We start from the raw sequence: 19012 nt of genomic DNA on the forward strand, positions 1-19012 counted from the left end.
GACAGCCCATTTGGGCTCTTGAAATGGAAGAAGAGGTAGGGGAAATGCCTTTATAATTTGGAAAAAAAAAAAAAAAACTGTTATTATGAAAAATGGCAAGAGTCTTAGAAAGTGGTTATAAAATTGAAAGTGAATAGTGAATCAGAGAAATGCTCCACTGAAAACATGATAAAAATATTCAGGACAAGCACAGTGATATTGATTTTAAAATTAGAAAAAAAAAATAGGAGGGAGGAAGGGAGGGAGTACGGAAGGAAAGAAGTTTTGGAGAGGGTGACAAAGACATTTCAGGACCTAGGGGACCGACAGACCAAATCTAGAGAGACTCTGTCACCTGCTTTTTCCCTGAATGGGGCTCTGGCTCTCGTAATCACTCTGTAGAAACTAACCCTCAGTGAGGTAAAATGTCCGAAGGAACAAAGAGCTGGACTCCTGTGATTTATTCTTTATTTCTAGAAGCTGACTGCAAATAAAGCTTCTTTTAGAGTCCGTGGTGATGACGTCATTCCCTCCCCCGCCAAAGACTAGCAAGCGTCAGAAGCATGGGAGGATTTGAAGGACCACGCAGCAAAGCAGAACGGGGATCGGAGCACTGTTTGTCATGGCCGATGCCGCTCAGCTAATGCTCTGCCTTCTCCCCCTGTCCACAGAACCGAAAGTCAGCTGCAAATTGGGCCGTTCTGCCTCCACGTCAGGTGTGCCCCCGCCATCGGTCACTCCTCTCAGGCAAGCCGGCGACCCGCAGCAGAGCCAGGTACCATCATCGTTAGCCAATCGTGATTGACTTCCTGTGATGCAACATGCCAAACGCTTCACCTCTGTCTGTCATGTGTGGCTGTAGACAACTTTTGCATTTGCTTTTATTTTTCTATGTGTGTATGGGTGGCGGGGCTAGTCATGGCAGTCTGTGTTTTCTCATCCAAAAAGGACAGTCTTTCTTCTCTGTGACCGGTGAAACTTTCTTTGCTGTTTGTTACCAAATCGTTTTTTCTGTCTCTGGTTCCCATCATTCTGTAATTATGAATGTAGTAAACTTGTACTGTATGTATTGGCTTCGCGGTTATTTTTTTAACGATTCTTTCTCTCTTCCATGTTTTGTGTACTTTTATACTGTCTCTGAAAATTTATCAACCTTTGATAAATTTACCTACTTTGTTTTGTGTAGATTTCTTTTTAAATGTTTTGTCTACAACACTTGCACAGATGTTGTCAATGAATTTGTACATACCTTTTACCTCTTATCCTATTATACTGTAATATTTGTGGCCATTCTGCTTTTATTTCTATTTAGCTTGGAGCATGATTGTAAGACACTGTGAATCTCAATGTCCTTATAAATATTCATATACCAACTCATCCGGATTGAACACGGCAGCTAGTCTTCTTCCTTAGGCCATAAAGACAAATTGACCAAGCAGATAATCTAGATATTTACCAAAAACTATAGACTAATAAGGCGATCTTTAAATAAATGACTTTCCTCTCTTATCCCAACATCAGAAATGTTCTCAGAAAGAGAATGTAAGTGTTCATGCATGGTAAATAAGTTTTCTATTATTACTTGGAGAAAAGAGTCAAGAAATAAAGGCATAAACTAAAATATCATTTAATCCTTTACAGGAACAGTATGTTGCTCTGATGTTCATTTGGGTACATGGTTGTCTATGGGGAATTCAGTATGGGGAAAATCATGACACATAAATGTCTATCTGTAACTCACCCAATAACAATTCAGTACATCTTCTTAATTTGTGAAGCTTAATTGTTGTTACTGTTAAGTATTATGGGTGTTAAATAGGATAATGTCATCCTGGAGTGATTTCTCTCCGTTTCCCAGCTTTAATCTTTGTATTCATAAAACTCTTCTGAAATAGTAAATTATGAAACTAGCGATGGTACCTCCATGGGAACTGTCCATTACTGATTAGCAAATTACATATTCATCAATTATTTAAAATGTCAAGCTATTTTAAAAACATAACTAAGCAGAATAATTGCATTTTTTTTCCTAATGGGGGACATGGTGCTTTTTAGTATTTTGGTCTGGCTTAAATATGCACAGGATTTGATTTATGAATATATGCGACATCTATAAACATGGAGAGATGAGAGGCCTCTCTCAAGGACATCTCAAGTGTCATTTAGAATTCCTTGTGTCTTAATTTAAAATGTTAAATGCTTTCATAACTTGACGTATCCAGCTCGAACACTTTTTGGGCAAAAAAATAAGTAGAAACGATAAGATAATGGATTAATAAATAACACAATTAACCTCACTAAGATAAACTGCCACTTCAGTTGATTTAAAGCCATTTCAAAAATGTTATATTTGCCAAATTTAAAGTTTAAAAAGCTGGATACAGAAAGGAAAGAAATTTAGCTGACTGTCAGAAGATTGCATTCACGTTATCGATTTTCTAAGGACATGTATCTTGCTATTACATTACCCTCAGTATCACAGAGAGGTTTTCGATTCTTTGTTTTGTTTTCCTTTTTTTTTTCTAGTTATCTTTATAGTTGTTTCATCTTAAGCCCTTTTAACTCTCCATGGAAGGAGGTTCTTAGGGTAAACTTCTGGAATAGAAACAAGACATAATGTTTGTGTCTTTGCATTATCAACTGTTTGCTCACCTGATGAGATACTCTTTATTCTTCCAAATAGAGCAACATGAGAAAGCCCTTTACGTTGCTTGCACTCTGTTAGTTTCCCTACAAGCTGCAGAAATCATGGCATGTACCCATAAAGTAGATGGACCGTCACAGCTCTGAACTAGAAGGCGAGCCCTGAGACTCTCCTCTGTGGCTTGTGACCTGGTGTAGTATTCACCTATCCCTATAATCTGGAACTAAGGAGGTCAGCACGGCTCAGAAGAACCCTGCTTTGCACCCTGTGACCCAGCTTTGAACTAAAGTCCGTGGCTACTTACTGAAGATCCTCCTCTCACCTAATTCCTGGGCTCTTGACTGAGATATGTCTTTAAGTGACAGCCAGGATGACACTGCCCTTTGTTTGGTAATCCATGTCGACTGGCTGACTGTAAGAGTGAATATTCACAAACCAACTTGGATATGGAGTGCTTAGCATTATCAGACAATCACCCGTATCACCTCTTAAGCAGTTCTTCTGATACCAGGATTCCCAACAATTATTTAAACACCTTCATGCCTGATAGGCGACGAATCTGCTTCTTCCTGGGAAATCATGGAAAAGCCACATGATTTTTTTCAAACAAACGGAAGCAATCATTAATCCCTAAAATAATTCTAACAGTGCTTATCAGCTGAGGAACTTGGCTTTATGATGTCTGTGCCATTTTAGTCATGTTAAGGGACATTACCATTCGTAGAGGAGGAATTGTGTTTTCCTTCAGATTGTTTATTTGTATCTTATCGTTTTCCCATTTCCTCAGTGCAAGTTTTTGACATATCCTTACATGCTGTGGTAGGAGCTTTCTAAGAAGTGTTATAAGAGGGGCATATGGAAGTGCTTGACATTGGTCCAGCAAAGAAGTAAAGAGGTGCCCACAAGTGTCTCCCTCCCACAGCCTAGGCCAATAATGATGACCACCCCCCCATCCCCGAGGAGTCTAGAGACAGCTGTGACTCACTGAGCCACAGAGGAACCTAATAATAAGAATAATAATTCTTCTTTTTATTAACAGTGACTGTCCACCATGAGCATTTGTGTATTAAAAGAGGTCAAAATAATATTTGCTTGGTTTTGCAATCTTTGGGCCTCAGATAACCACAGTAGACCCAGGATTTGTAGAAATGTGTAATCTTATCTGACTGGATGTTCAAAATATGTAAGAGAAAATATAATGCTCAGGAAAGACGTTGTAAAGCATTTAGAGTATAATATTATTTGAAACTCAGAGAGATGAAAACAATTTTTTTTTCTTTCTTCATTCACTCCAGAAGAAGTAGACTAGACATGGGACAGGATATTTCCTTGGAATTTTATTGCAATGTGGCCACATATCTGGGCCTTTTTCTTAAAACAAATCTTTAGAAACTAAACCGAATTTCTGTTCCTGCTAGGAAAATGCTGTTTTCTTTCCTTAGTTATAAAAGTAAAATGGCATAAAAGTCATATTGAACTTGGAGCGCATGTAACTTTCTCTTTTTTTCTTCTGTAGTAAAGTAGAAAGCCATGTGTTCAGAATAAAGGGTGTGACCACTTTTATAGATGGTAGAAAATGATGTTCATGTCGTTCCTCTGTATCTGGTCTGGAGCAAGCCTGTCTCTTGGAATGTGACCTCCATTCCATCGGTGATGATGCCATCTGAACTCTTTCTGGAACAGGTGGTGAGACAGAAGCTGATGCTCATGGTCTTGGGAAAGCCATGTTTTCTCTTAGGAATGGAGCAGCTAGAGTGTGTCTCCACAGAAGTGCCAAGTTTCCTTGGAAAAATGTTCCCAAAGAGTGTTTATATTTGTTTTTCAGAGAAGGAAAGAGATAAGCCCTATATCCCCCACTATAGTACACACTCACGTCACCCCTTCCATTTCTAAACACGTAGGCTCCTTCTGACACACAAGCTCTCTCATACTTACACATACACGTACATACTTGCTCACACTCCCTCACTCATGAATGTACACACTTTGCATTTGTTAAATGACAGTGGAATCAGGGAATCACAGAGCAGTGATCACACCACATCATATCACGAGTCGCATCACAATAGCAGTGACCTAAGCCTTGAAATGAAACTTCACCTTCTCCTTGAGGCTAGTTTATCCTTTGAAACTGGATTATCTCTGATTATTCTTAATCTTAGGGAAGGGTTAGGAAAAGGCCATCTGTAATTTCCTTTGGACACACATTGCAAAGACTGACAGACCCAAATCTCTTTAGAAATCTTACAGTTGCCTCCAAAGCCATTATCTCCTGTTTTGTGGACCCCTGGCACCATGACAGATACCTCTTCATTACCTAGGACAGGCCTTATCCCAGCTGCTGGTCAGGCGAGCATGCCCAAGTCCTTTCAACTTGCCCCTTCAGGATGATTTCTCAAATGTTTATTCCTTTCAGTGCCAATACTCTGGCCTCTTTCCATACTCCCAACTTCCCCCTTTAGTTTGATGACCTTGTTGGAACATAATGAAAGCCAGAGTAGAGCATGTTCTCTTTTCCTATGGATGCCATAGCTATGTCTGCACACCAGCATCTGGCCCACTTCTGTAGATAATGGAAGAAATGTTGGGGTGTCCAAAGCTTGACACATGTCCAGCGTGTGTTCTGGCCACGCCTGAATGTCAAAAATTGTTTTTTAGATATCTTGACAAAAGGAAGGTAAAGCATCCAAAGACAGGGATTAGGGATCAGTATATGTGATTTTGTGACAAGGGCTGTGCCCGGTTCTGAGGCATACCAATAACAGCCAACACATTGTGTGAGACTCAGTGATCTTTTGCTGACTGACAAAATTTCTCTCTTGATAAATGTCTCTTTCTATATATCCTTGAAAAACATGTTTTTCTCACACAATCTTATGTTGTCCTTGTCTTTAGTTTCCTACCTCCAATGCAGTGGGATGTGATGATTTGCCCCCACAGCCTCAGTAATGCTTTGTCTTAAAGCTTTAAGAAGACCACTGCTCTTTCTCAGGATCTGGGCTTTGTAAGTTTTGTGAGTTCTGGGATTTCATTTAGTTTTCTACATAGTCAGAACATTTGCACATAAAACTTCTAGGAGAATAGAAAGTGTAAGGAAAATGAAAGACAATGTGAGAGTGAGTATATTGACATAAATGCTCAAACAAGGGCATAGAAAGGAATTCTGTTTTCATCTTCTCCACGCCTACCTACATCTCTGAATAATGTAACCTTAAATGGTATGTTCTTATTTAACCTCACCTTCCATGCATAGGATCAAGTAGAAAAAGTAAAATAATTAAATAAATAGTTATAATTCTTATAACTTAAGAATCTAGAAGTTTCAACAGGGTTTTCTCTTCAGAATTTCCATGCTACTATTAGCATGGATAGAACTCGTTATTTTGCCAAGACTGTTCATACTTTATTCTAGCCTTAAGTCTTGTAGACCTAGAACCTATATACTAAGAGGTTTAATATGATCAGTTGTATATACATTTTCAAGTGCTTTCTGTCTAAGAGCTGAAGTTTTGTGGTGGATGGGAGAGAGCAGTGTTAGGAAGGGAGGGAACTGGAGAGGTGGTGGGAGGGCAAGTGCCATCCCAACTTCACATGATGAAGGGATCCTTCTCTACCGTCCCTTGCTCAGGTGTTAAACAATCTTTTGTTGTTAAGACCCTGTGATTATTCCAATTCTTCCTATGAGACCTGACCTGAGAGCGTATTCTGTGTTATATTTGTACTTGACATAGCTGACTGGATTATATGCTCATGATTACAGTGCAGGAAGGAAATGGAGGAAAAGCAGAGACAGAACACACAGCCAAGCATCCAACACTGAACTCACTTCATTAGCACATAGCTGCCCACCACAGAGCTTCCTTCAGGCCATACAATATATTTAAAATGACTCCTATTGTTTGCTTCATTCTGCATACAACTTAATTTGACATATATTTCCAAATAAGTAAAACCCAACAGGGGTACTTGGAAACCCCTGCTATGTTTACAATACAGCATCATTACGCTGGAGGAGGGTTTATCTGTACTAACTCCAAATTGTAAAATAAGGTGTAATGTTAACAAAGATTATGTTACAAAGAAATTATAATTGTTATAATAATGATGTTTACTGAAGAGCCTCAATCTAGCCTTGTGACATGTGGAATAAATTAATATTATAAGTAATAATGTCAGTGTTTATATTGATCTATTGCCATGTATTATGGCAAAAGTACGTTAAAATAATGTGAGTGCCAAAAAACGAAAACAAAAATACATTATCTTATGTGTGCTGTCAATAATCCTGTCCGATTGCTTTATATGAATGTTAGCCTTTACTACCCATTGACACTCTCTGTAATTAATTTCATATTTAAAGAAAAAGCAAAATTTTGTGATTGCTTTTAAATAACAGACAAATCCAGTAATATGTGTAATGACATATTGGCATTACTCTCAGATTGCTTTTTACAATACACTGCAGGATAGCTAAGAAATTTGACGTATTATTTAGGCATCCCATGTTAACTTTTGTATATTTCAAGGAGTAGAATATCTGGGAGTCACCTTTTAAAGACCAGTAGTTTCATGACCCATCTTTCAATAATACCATTATTGAGTAGAATTAACCTAAACAAATTTATCCCTGTGCTCTTATGCCGATTCCTACCCCCTCCCCCCCAGGATAATTTGTCATTTTTTCCCTTAGGGCAGGAGGCAGGGTATAACAAACAAGAGGTTGTTCTCTAAGAAGTCATGAACCACTTGACACAGAGGGGTGGGGATGGGGCCACAGGGGCTGTGAGTGTCCATCCTCTGACTCAGCTGTAGTCCCTGATTCATGCATGCGTCCTCCTCAGCGTCAGAGTCTATAACCTAACCCATCAGGCCTGCAGGTAAAAAAGCAGCTTACGGATATACTCCAGCATTCTTTAACCCATGGAGAAGATAAAAAATTGTTTGGATTCCTTAGATGAGGTTTTCATCTAAAAACCATGTGCCATTTATTGTCATCTCTGCTGTGGACTATGCCAGGAGCTTTTCTCTCTACAGTTCTAGCCTGTGGGTACTGTTACCATCTCACATTCCAACCGTGGGTACTCGAGTGCCTTGTCCAAGGTCTGTACCTGGTAAATGTCAGTCTGTGATCTTAGGTACTTAGAGGATGAAAAACTTCCTTTAGAGTCCTGAATCCACCAGTTGGTAACTGGTGAACTTGAATATATTGTTCAACTCTTCAGTGTCTGTTTTCTTACCTGTAAAATGGGCGCAGTGTTATCTGCCCTGGATGGTGATTGTCGTCATTCACCATTGAAGAGAACATATGTAGGGAAAGCTCTGGATGGACAGACCAAAAGGGCTAGAAAAATACTCATTCTTTCTCTTTTCCCTTAGAGCTTTTCCTTCTTCCAAAATTCACTCCCCTGCTTGCTAGGAAATGCTAAGTGGGAGAGTTGTCTTAATCAGTGGTGTTCTGAAGGGGGTGGGCATGGAGGGAATGGTCCATCCACCCTGTATCACTGACCTTGTTTAGAACCACTGGTGCACCGTGATAAAAAAAAAAGCACAGACTTCTAGCCACTTTCATTACGGATTTTAAATTCTCTAGACAGTGGTTCTCCTCATTACCAGCATCTGAGATGGACTGGTTTTTCCCATCCCCTCCTCAGTACACTTGATACAATTATATTCATTATTCCTTTTCCAAATAGGAAATTAGGTACTCGGTTATTTACCATATGATAGGAGTCTGTATCTGGCATTTCTTCTTAACAACTGAGCCACCCAGGTGCCCTGTACTGGCATTTCTTCTTAACTTATAGGTCTCATGTGTGGCTTGGAAGCCAAATGAGTAGAAACCAACTAAGGTTACCATTTCAGAAAGGCCACCTGCCCCCTAATACTATTTACTCTCCTGTTTGAGTGAAAGTATGAATGAACAGAAAGAAAATTTTAGGCTGCAGGGGAAGCCCTTACCAGCTGGGGTCAAGACAAAAGATGGAGATGCAGGATAAATTTGCCACCAACATCAACTCTTAAAGCTTCCACAGACCATAGTTGTTTTTTATTTTGTTTTGTTTTGTTTTTTGTTTGTTTGTTTTTTAAAGATTTTATTTATTAATGAGAGACAGACAAGGAGAGAAGCAGAGGCAGAGGGAGAAGCAAACTCCTCCCTGAGGAGGGAGCCCGATGAGGGGCTGGATTCAAGGTCGCTGGAAACATGACTGAGCTGAAAGCAGACACTCAACCAACTGAACAAGCCAGTCACCCAGATTGCAGTTTTAAGGGCCTTGTTCTCCTAGATGCACATGCATTTATCCACAAGTGTGGATATTTTATTATATTATTTTGTTTTATTATAATATTTTATCCCATCATATTGATCTGACAGTTCTGTATTTTAATTCCTTTTTTTTCCTTTTAATGAAAAAGCATTCAGGAGATCACATTATAAGTTGCTATGTACACCCAAGGCCTGAATTTTAACCACATTCTGTCTTGCGGAGTGAATGTGCATCCAGTTTCGCCCTGATACCTGGGTGTCAGGGGGTACCTCTTTGTATTTCTTAATCAAAGTTAGAGACAATGGAATCCATATATATTTTTCCAGATCTTTGTAGCCTCATTTGTTCCTCTTCAGATGCCACAGGCATTCTAGTTTCGAAGACTAGCAAAAATATGGACATATTCAGGAAAGGAAAGCTAAAGATTTTAAATCCGTGAGTTTATTCCTTGTGTTTTCAAGTTGATCTTTCAAGTTTCCAATCCCATGTCAATTTTATTAAATAATTAGATAATAGAGATCCCGGAAGCAGGGGGCAGTCAAAAATATTTAACTGCTAGACTTATTCCAAATGTCCACTTGACACTTGAAAGTGATAACTTTGGCTCAGTCTAAAGAACAATTTCCAGTGTATCACGGTGGAGCTTGTTGGAGTTGAATACAGATAGATAGCTACTGAAGGACTATTAAAGCTTTCCAGGTTGCTAATTTCGTTTGAGATCTAAATGCCACGGTTGTGTTCTGCTGCCAGTTGTTAGCAGAGGTCCACAGAAACGTTTCCCATCACAGGCTGTAACTATTGAAATGATTATCAGGCTGCAGAAGAAGCTGGACCAAGCTAGCTGGGGGAAAAGTAGCGTAACATTAGGTGGACCCCTAGCGCCACCTACCATCCAAAGTGCGCATTACAGCCAGTCCTTGGATTTTAAAAGTAATTGAACCAAGTAACACTGATTTATGACAGATAAAATATGTTGTTTGCCAAAATAACCATAATACTTATAGAAACCCGGAATAAACATCTTTTATGATACTTGTTTTGGATAATTTTCATGACTTAGTCTTGCAATTTTAGGTTATCTAACTTTTAAATATACCTTCCTGTACTTCTAGGGGTGGGAGAGAATAATGAACCACAGACAGGGATTTCTGAATGTTATGCACTATTTATGATGAGATACAACTATTTTCCTCAGGACTTATGATGTCTTCTGTGCATTGTAATTTCTTAAATCCAGTCTGAGCTTCAAGGAAAGGAGGTCATTTTTTCCTGTATTGTATTCTGAAAAGAAAACTGGCAAAGGGAGCCTGTCTGGCTGAATGGCAGGATTCCTCTTGACTGCTTTTGTTCGTCATGGACATATTTGAAACATATTGCATAAGATTCTTTACAGAAAAGAGAAGTCTCCTTAACTAGTGGGTAAAATTACCTCCAACTCAGTTTACATGTGGATCAGGAAGAAATGTGTAGGCTATATTAATGTTGGCTCAGAGTTACACTACATTTGACTCAAAATAATAAATACCCACATTAAGAGTGCCTTATTCAAGAAGACCTAGAAAACTTTACTTTGTCCTCTTAGCTCACCTGCCGGACAAACTGTTATTCTTTGTCCCATGCTGCAAATAAACATTATCTTTCTGGTTGAAAGCATCATCCCCAAATAAAATAGACTTCCAATATGGCATTTGTTGAGGGCATACTCTGTGCCTGACACAGTGTTCAAGATCTTTTATTATCTAATTTTATTCCCATAGCCTATAGGTGCAGTAGATAACGTTATCCCCACTTCACTAATGGGAAAACTGAGGCTAGAAAGTGTTTTACCTATTGGAGATCTCATACCTAGTAGTGGCTATATGGACATGAGGGGTAAGCCCAGGGTTCTATCTACTCAGTGTTTGTTTTCTTTTCTACCAGAAATAGCTGCCCTTCTGAACTAGCTCTCTTCATAGAACTCACTTTCTTTCATTTCTGTTAGTGCCATTCATTGATTTATTTAACCATTCTTTGATTTTTTCAGGTCTTGCCTTTGAATGCCTCTAGGTTAAAAGCTAATAGAGCAGAGGGTCAAATACAATTTAGACTTCAGCTGAGCAAAGTACCACCTAAGAAGAGTAGGATCTCCCAGAGAGAGGCGAGGCTGGGAAGGCAGCTCCTGGAGGGAAGCTAGAAGTCATTCGTTGATTGTGTCCTTCTCCTACGGACGGTGGGTGGTGTGCCGTGTGGGCACGAGTGTGTGTGTGTGCATGAGGAGTACATCTTACTCCTTTCACACGCTGAGAAGAAAACGCGCCCCCTCACACACATGCACCCCTAAACGCGGCTTCTAGAGCACCCAAGGGGATTTAACCAACAGCACACGAAAGACGAATCATGTATTCACCGAGATTCATCCAGCGTCTCGGCTTGCGTGGGGAACCTGGGAACAGACGGGGTGGGGCGGGGCGAGACCAACCATACCGTCACTTCAAAGCCCTTGTTTTCTCCAGTAAATGCTGCATTAGAGCTCGTTATAATCCCTCGTCGTCAGCTGTTTTGACAGGGATGGAGTCTGGAAGGCGGCAAGTCAGGACTTCGTTCCTGGGAAAGGAGGCAGTTAGTTGAAGGACCAGAAAGCCTCAGGAGCCATTATACCCACCCCATCAACTTTGCATAGGAAAAGCTGGAGGCTTTTCAGGAGAAGCCCCGTGAGCCAGTCACTGATCATTCAGGATCCAACTAGGCAGGAATGGGGTCTGTGTTGTCCCTAGCTGGATAGTCACCTAAATAATGAAACAAGGAAACTTTGGAGAAGTCTTACGTGGGAAGCACTTCACATCCCATGCTTGCTCTCCCCGGGCCTCATGGAATTGCCAGGTATTTTAATTTCTATATCCATATGAAATGAGATAATGAGATAATGAATATGAAATCACATTTTAAGCTGAAACGTTTAAATGCAAATGATTATTTTCAGTCGTGGATTATTTAATTATTTAACATGTAGGCTTTTTTTTTTTTTTTTTTTTAACATTTAGCATTGTTTGAGCAAAGATGTGCTGGGCACTTAAGGGTGCATGGTGCATTAGGGGGAAACAAGAGAAGCTGCAGGCCAAGATAGCAGGAGATAGCAAGACTGGAGCTACTCCAGGAGCTTCATGTGGGGGCCTCTCTTAGACCCAAAGGTGGCTTGCAGAAGGATCATGCAGTCTTATGACAGGTTCATGCTTTTCCCACCTTGGGTCCACGCTCCCCACCTGTCACCATATCCAACCTCCACACCCAGAAGACAGTGCTCTGTGTTTGTTGACTCCTCAATGCAGAATTCTGTAAATTATGCCCATTGCTGACAGGATAGAATAGTAACTGCTTTGCATGGATTTCAAGGCCTGTATCATGGGGTCCTGGTCTTTCTGTTCAGCTTCATTACCCAGCAGCCAGTCTGGTACATCTCAGGCTCATCCACTACCTTCCATGGTTTTCTCACAAATGCCCCAGGGATGCCTTCAAGATTTGCCTAACACTGAACTTCTTCTTGGAACATCCTCCCTAATCCTGGGCTCCTGGAAACCATGACTTATCAATAGGTCAAGTCTGGAATCAATTGTGTTCTCACATTTCATGAGGCTGCCACCACCCTCCCAAGCATATCTTCCTTCTTCCTTATCTCCCCTGTACTTTATACTTAGTGTGCCTTATTTTTGTATAAAGGAGACCGTGGTCTGAAGCATGTAATCTTCTGTTCTGTTACCTAGAAAAGTCGTCTGGGGAAAGGTCAGATAAGATAAATTCCTTTACTATCAGAGTGTTTAATTTGCCGACGTGCATTGGAAATTGCAAAAAGGAGACTATGACATGTCATGCTTATGTATGTAATACATACATGTATTAGAATGTATTAGACCCCCCCTTTTCTTTTCTTTTTTCAAAGAGTATCTCTTTTGATTCCAAAGATGCAGATTATAATTGTTTACATTAGAACATAGGCTCTTTCAGGGCTGGGATGTATATGTTCATCTTAGAAATTGCTAGTTGTCTGAGTACATATTGAATGAATAAATTAATTAATGCTTAAGGCAGAAACAGATAAGCATCTGATTGTAAAGCTGTTGTAATCATTTGCAGAAGCATTTGGGCTCTTGACAGGTGGCTCTGCTCATAGTCATCAGACGTGCCCACCTCCATTAATTTACTATTTTTACCTGTTGGTGGAGGATGAGAGACAAATGTTAGAGAAGAGAATTAAAATTTGGGTGTCATTGAGAGAGATAACACAATGCTTGCAATACCCAGGAAAAGGGAAATACCTACTCAATTCATTCCTAAAAATTGATTTTTTAATAAAAAGAAAAGCAGCTTTATTGACCCAAAGAGGAAGAGTATGTTATGGGGACCACTTTAGAAAGATAAACATTAATGATACAAGTATGTATTTTGGACATACCATACAGTGGGACTGGGGGAAATTAAGACCTTTATGGTCTCTAATAGAAGTGATTAGGAAACCCTCTCCCCACAAAGAGTTCAATATGAAATTTTAGCTCTTAAAATAACACAAAACTTGTTTTACATTTATACTTCTGACACCTGCTACAATGTATGTTCATCAGTTGTGTTCTGCTATGTGGAATATATCCCCCCACACCACCAAGCAATTCTCCAATACCGGCAGGGGGTTCTACAACTTAACTCAACTTGGACATTTTAACTTTAACTTGTCTGCAGGTGGCACCGGATCCCACTGGTGGAGGGCTCCATTCTCCAAGATTGCCCCCACCTCAGGAGCCATAATGGAAACTCCATGTTATCACTCAGCTATAAATCAGAGGTTCCTATGAACCCCTCCTTGGGTTCAGGGACTTGATTGGAGTGGCCCACAGAACTCAGAGAAACCTTTTACTTACTACATCACTGGTTTCTTATAAAAGAATATGCATCGAGATGGCTAGATGGTGGAGATACCTAGGGCAAGGTCTGGGGAAGGAGCACATTGCTTCCAATGCTTTCAGAGAACCCCCTTCTCTATGAATCTTCACATGGTCACCCAGCTGTGGAAGAAAGCCTTCCTAACTTCCTCCTTTTGGGTTTTCATGGAAGTTTCATTGAGTAGGTCCAATTGATTAAGTCATTGGCTATTGATGATTGAACTCATTCTCCAGGGCCTCTCTCCTCCCCAAAGGTGGGTGGAACTAAAAGTTCCCACCCTCTAATCACATGGTTGGCTCCACCAGCAACCAACCTCCATCCTCCTGGCTTTCCAGAAGTCATCTTATTAACATAACGAAAGACAACTTTCCAATTCTGCGGGACAGGTAATTCATTCCAAGGGTTCTAGGAGCAGTGTGCCCGGAATGGAGATGAAGACCAACTATAAATTCCTTATTATAAATCACACTATCACAGTCTATATATATTCTACTTTATTTAAATTTTCTTTTTACAAAATTTTGCATTTTATTGAAGTTATTGAGGCTGAACTTTCTGTTGTGCAATCTCTCTTTTTTCTGTTGTTTTGCCTCAGATTTGCTGGACAGACACCCTAAACACATGAGAGCTCTTCTCCTGGGTGATTGGGCACTTGGTACATGCCCACAGAATTTCTAAAGCTACAGCTGGAGCCAAATTTAAATACAAAGGCAAAGAATTTAAAAAGCTTTAAAAAAAAAACCAAAACTTTGTGATAACTGTCAGTGATAAAGAGCTATTTGCTACTCTAATATGTTGACTTAAAACAAAGTCTACCTTCCCGCTATACTGTTTGTCTTCTCAGAGTGAGTCAAGAGAGGGAGACTCTTTTTTTTTTTTCCAATTTATTTATTTTCAGAAAAACAGTATTCATTATTTTTTCACCACACCCAGTGCTCCATGCAATCCGTGCCCTCTATAATACCCACCACCTTGTACCCCAACCTCCCACCCCCCGCTCCTTCAAACCCCTCAGACTGTTTTTCAGAGTCCATAGTCTCTCATAGTTCACCTCCCCTTCCAATTTACCCAAATTCCCTACTCCTCTCTAACACCCCTTGTCCTCCATGCTATTTGTTATGCTCCACAAATAAGTGAAACCATATGATAATTGACTCTCTCTGCTTGACTTATTTCACTCAGCATAATCTCTTCCAGTCCCGTCCATGTTGCTACAAAAGTTGGGTATTCATCCTTTCTGATGGAGGCATAATACTCCATAGTGTATATGGACCACATCTTCCTTATCCATTCGTCCGTTGAAGGGCATCTTGGTTCTTTCCACAGTTTGGCGACCGTGGCCATTGCTGCTATAAACATTGGGGTACAGATGGCCCTTCTTTTCACGACATCTGTATCTTTGGGGTAAATACCCAGGAGTGCAATTGCAGGGTCATAGGGAAGTTCTATTTTTAATTTCTTGAGGAATCTCCACACTGTTCTCCAAAGAGGCTGCACCAACTTGCATTCCCACCAACAGTGTAAGAGGGTTCCCCTTTCTCCACATCCTCTCCAACACATGTTGTTTCCTGTTTTGTTAATTTTGGCCATTCTAACTGGTGTAAGGTGATATCTCAATGAGGGAGACTCTTAACACAACTGTTAACTGCATAACGAGTTGTGTGTAAAGATTTGCTAAAGCTGCCAGGAGGGGGCAGCATTTTGACTTTCCTTATTTCCTTTAAAATTCCGGAGGGATTTTACAGGTCCCCCAAGGAGTGGTACAGTTTAATATTCATCATGGAGATGGAGAGAAATGACCCACAAAGGTGAGGCCAAGGGACTGGTCTGGAATAGAGCAGGTCGTGCTTTTTCCTCCTTCCTCTTCCTGTCCATCATCTTTCCTTCCTTTCCCTCTTAGCTGCTCCCAGGGGCAGATTAGTAACTGGACCCTAGGGGAAAAGATTCACCGGAGAATATTGCTGGCTGCAAATTTCCTGATAGTGACTTGATAACCTTACTTGCCACAGCTCTGAAAACAGTCATTTGGGGTCCAGGCAAAAAGATTGTGGATATAATTAATTTGGGGCTATTTTTACCATCCCTTCCTCCTTCTAAAGCCTCTATACTCTAAAATCACCTATCTGCCACAAAATTTTCCAGCCTGTACCTCACAACCACTGTTTAGCTTTTACCATATCTTGTACACCAACTAAATGCTAATAACTGACATATGTAACTGTCATTACTAGTAACTACCAAGTTTAATGGTCATTGACCCTTTGCTGTAATTAGCATTAGCACTTCACAGTTTGCAAGTTGCTTTCATACATTCACACAGCAAATGCTCATTGCCCATCTGATAAGCACCAGACGTTCTGATGGATGCTTAGCGGCTGATAAAACTTTTTGTGTTCAAAGGAACTTGAGCCTAGTAAATGATAGACACACACACACACACACACACACACACACACACTTTTAATCATGGCACTTCATGTCTAAATATTTAAACATGTATCTCCTAAGATTAAGGGCATATGGGCATATTTCTAAACAATCACACTCAGTGAAGCAGTCAAGTAAACTATAATGATTCAATCCTATGGTCTCATAGAAAGCCTATTTTCAAGTCTCTACAAGTGCCCCAATAATACTATGCCCTTCCCCAATCCAGGATCCAATCTAAGATCATAGATTACATTTAGTTCTCATTGTCCTTTTACCAGTCTTTTTCCATTATGAATATTTATCAGCTTCAGTGATTTTTCAAGATGCTGAAATGTTTTGTCTAGAAGTTGTTGGGGGTGTTGGGTTTTTGTTTGTTTTGTTTTGTTTTTCCAAATGAGCCTTAGTTTTGATTTGATTATTCCTTTGGGACTAGATTCAAGCTAAACATTTTGAGCCAGAAGACTGCTTGCGAAGACCTTCTCAGAGAAGCACATGGCACACAATGTCAGATTGTTTCAGGACTGGGAACACAGTGTTGATCTATACTAAATACTTTATGTACCAAGAGGGAGGGACCAAGCAGGCTGTCTTGTAGTCTGTCCACCACAGGATCAAGTCCACTCATTAAATATATTATGCATCTTATGTCATATTTAAAAAAAAAAATCTGTTTTTGTATGATCAATTCCCAAATAGATTTGACTTTACATTTTCTTTTGTGACCATCACAACCATCCTGAAAATTGTCATCATTACTGTATGTCTGATGAGAAAACTGAAAAACAAAAGGTGAAGTTAAGTCTCAAGTTCACATCTAGCAATGGCAAATCTGGAATTTGAGCCCTGTCCACTCACCTCTTTCCTGTGTAAATCAGCGGCAAATGCCCACCACAGATGTACTGTACCGCTTATCACCACTAGAGGGGGGAAGAGGACCTTCAGAGTTAATATACAGCTCGGACTAGAAATCTTTTTTTTTTTTTTCTCCCAATTTATTTATTTTCAGAAAAACAGTATTCATTATTTTTTCACCACACCCAGTGCTCCATGCAAGCTGTGCCCTCTATAATACCCACCACCTGGTACCCCAACCTCCCACCCCCCCGCCACTTCAAACCCCTCAGACTGTTTTTCAGAAATCTTTTGATAGTACTGAGTTCCACGCTGGGCAATGCTTAAAGATGAATGAATTTAAAAAAAAAAAAAAAAAAAACCACATTGTGTCCACACTGGTACTCCACGTTTTCTGTTTGCTAATTTTAGACTAAAATAGATGGAATATATCTTAACTACAAACGTTGTAGAATAAGATTAAAGACAAGTATAAATACCAACACACTATGAAATGAGTATATGGCCTATATTTGATTTACACTCAGGTTTTAGGCAAGAACAGTGGGTTGTTCTACAATATGTATAATCTACCTGTAAGCATAATAAATAGTACATGCACTACACTTACAAAATAGGTGTCAATTACTACTTTCCATGAATCTGTATTTTTCCTTTTTAGAGAAAAGATAAAAAGCCATTATGGAATGTGAATTTGGCATCTATTATATTGTTTTAAAATTAAAGGACCCCAGTTAAATGTCTGCATCTTACCGTCCTTACCTACCACAAACAAAATATTCTTTAAAATCTTACTGGTGTGGAAAAATACAAGACAAAGCTAGTCTCCACACTGACTGGATTATTAAAACAGACCTTATCTAGACATATAAGGAGAAACCTACATTCTTTATTCCCAAAGTAACAACAATAACAAAATAGTAATCGGTGGGAAAAACTAAAAAGAAAGAAAATAGAAAAAAGCTAGCATAGTCCCCATGTCAACCCTATAAAAACAGGTATCCAGAATGTACTGGGCAGGCTTTGAAAAATCATGGGGAAGTGCTGGGTTCAATAACGTTTGTTATTGACGTTTTTAAAACTCATTAATATTTAAATTAATATTCAAACGAGGGAAATGTAAAGTAGCCTTCAGTTCAGTAATAGAAGAGGTATAATTATGCTAGATATTAAAGAGAAAAAAAGAAAAAGATTGAAAGAAAGCAACATGAAAAAATGTGGTTCTGTCACATCATCAGATGATGTGCTAAGTATGAAATGGTTAACTTAGTAGGTACTGTTATTCCAAAATCTCTCCTTTAAAACCAGTTTGAGCACCTCCTCTGAAGAGCCAGGTTGGTGAAAGTATGCAGAGTCTGGGCACAGGGATTCCCCATGTATAAGGGAAAACTGAAACCCTTTTGAGATGAAGAGCTTTGCTTGGCATTTTCTGGTCCCTTAACACACACCCTCTGCCCTGAACAGTGGACCTGGTATTTGCAGGTCCTACCTTGGAAGGATGTGTAGATAAACCACGATGAGTTCCTATTGCTATGATTCCCTCTCCATGGCCTTAACGTACGATATACACAGCCGCCAAAGAATAAAGGCTAGAAACCATCTGTTTCTCATCTCAACCCAAGAGGCAGGTTTAACTAGAGGAAATGGGTGGATGCTGCTGTATAAAGTATTTTTATGAGACCTGAGAGTAAAATCCTGGAATGCTTTACCGGGAGAGGTCATGAAATCTTCCCTTTGGAGACCTTTAAAACCATAGCAGGTTCCCAAATCAGCCAGACGATACTAGTGTGGCTCTGCCTGATGGCAGAGGAAAAGATTTGTAGATAGGTCTTCAGGCCTTTATAAATATAATTTTATAGGAAAAAGAATTGTAAAGACCCTTATAAAATAATGGTCTTATTTTTCATTTGTATACCCCTCTATTGCCACAAAG

At 39.7% G+C, this 19012-nt stretch overlaps 1 protein-coding gene across 3 annotated transcripts in view; it reads left to right on the top strand.

Annotated features, from left to right (window-relative positions):
• The window catches only part of NYAP2 (neuronal tyrosine-phosphorylated phosphoinositide-3-kinase adaptor 2), a 257207-nt gene that overhangs the window by 208755 nt on the left and 29440 nt on the right, over positions 1-19012 (top strand). For 2 of the 3 annotated variants that reach the window (XM_044241717.1, XM_044241719.1), the window contains one exon: positions 651-754. In XM_044241717.1, coding sequence (XP_044097652.1) covers positions 651-754 — 104 coding nt within the window. Of the gene's footprint in view, positions 1-650; positions 755-4306; positions 4772-19012 lie in introns of those variants that run through there. The other variant, XM_044241718.1, reaches the window with a different exon arrangement.

This window comes from Neovison vison, chromosome 3 (genome assembly GCF_020171115.1).
Source record: "Neovison vison isolate M4711 chromosome 3, ASM_NN_V1, whole genome shotgun sequence".
Classification (NCBI taxonomy): Eukaryota; Metazoa; Chordata; class Mammalia; order Carnivora; family Mustelidae; genus Neogale; species Neogale vison.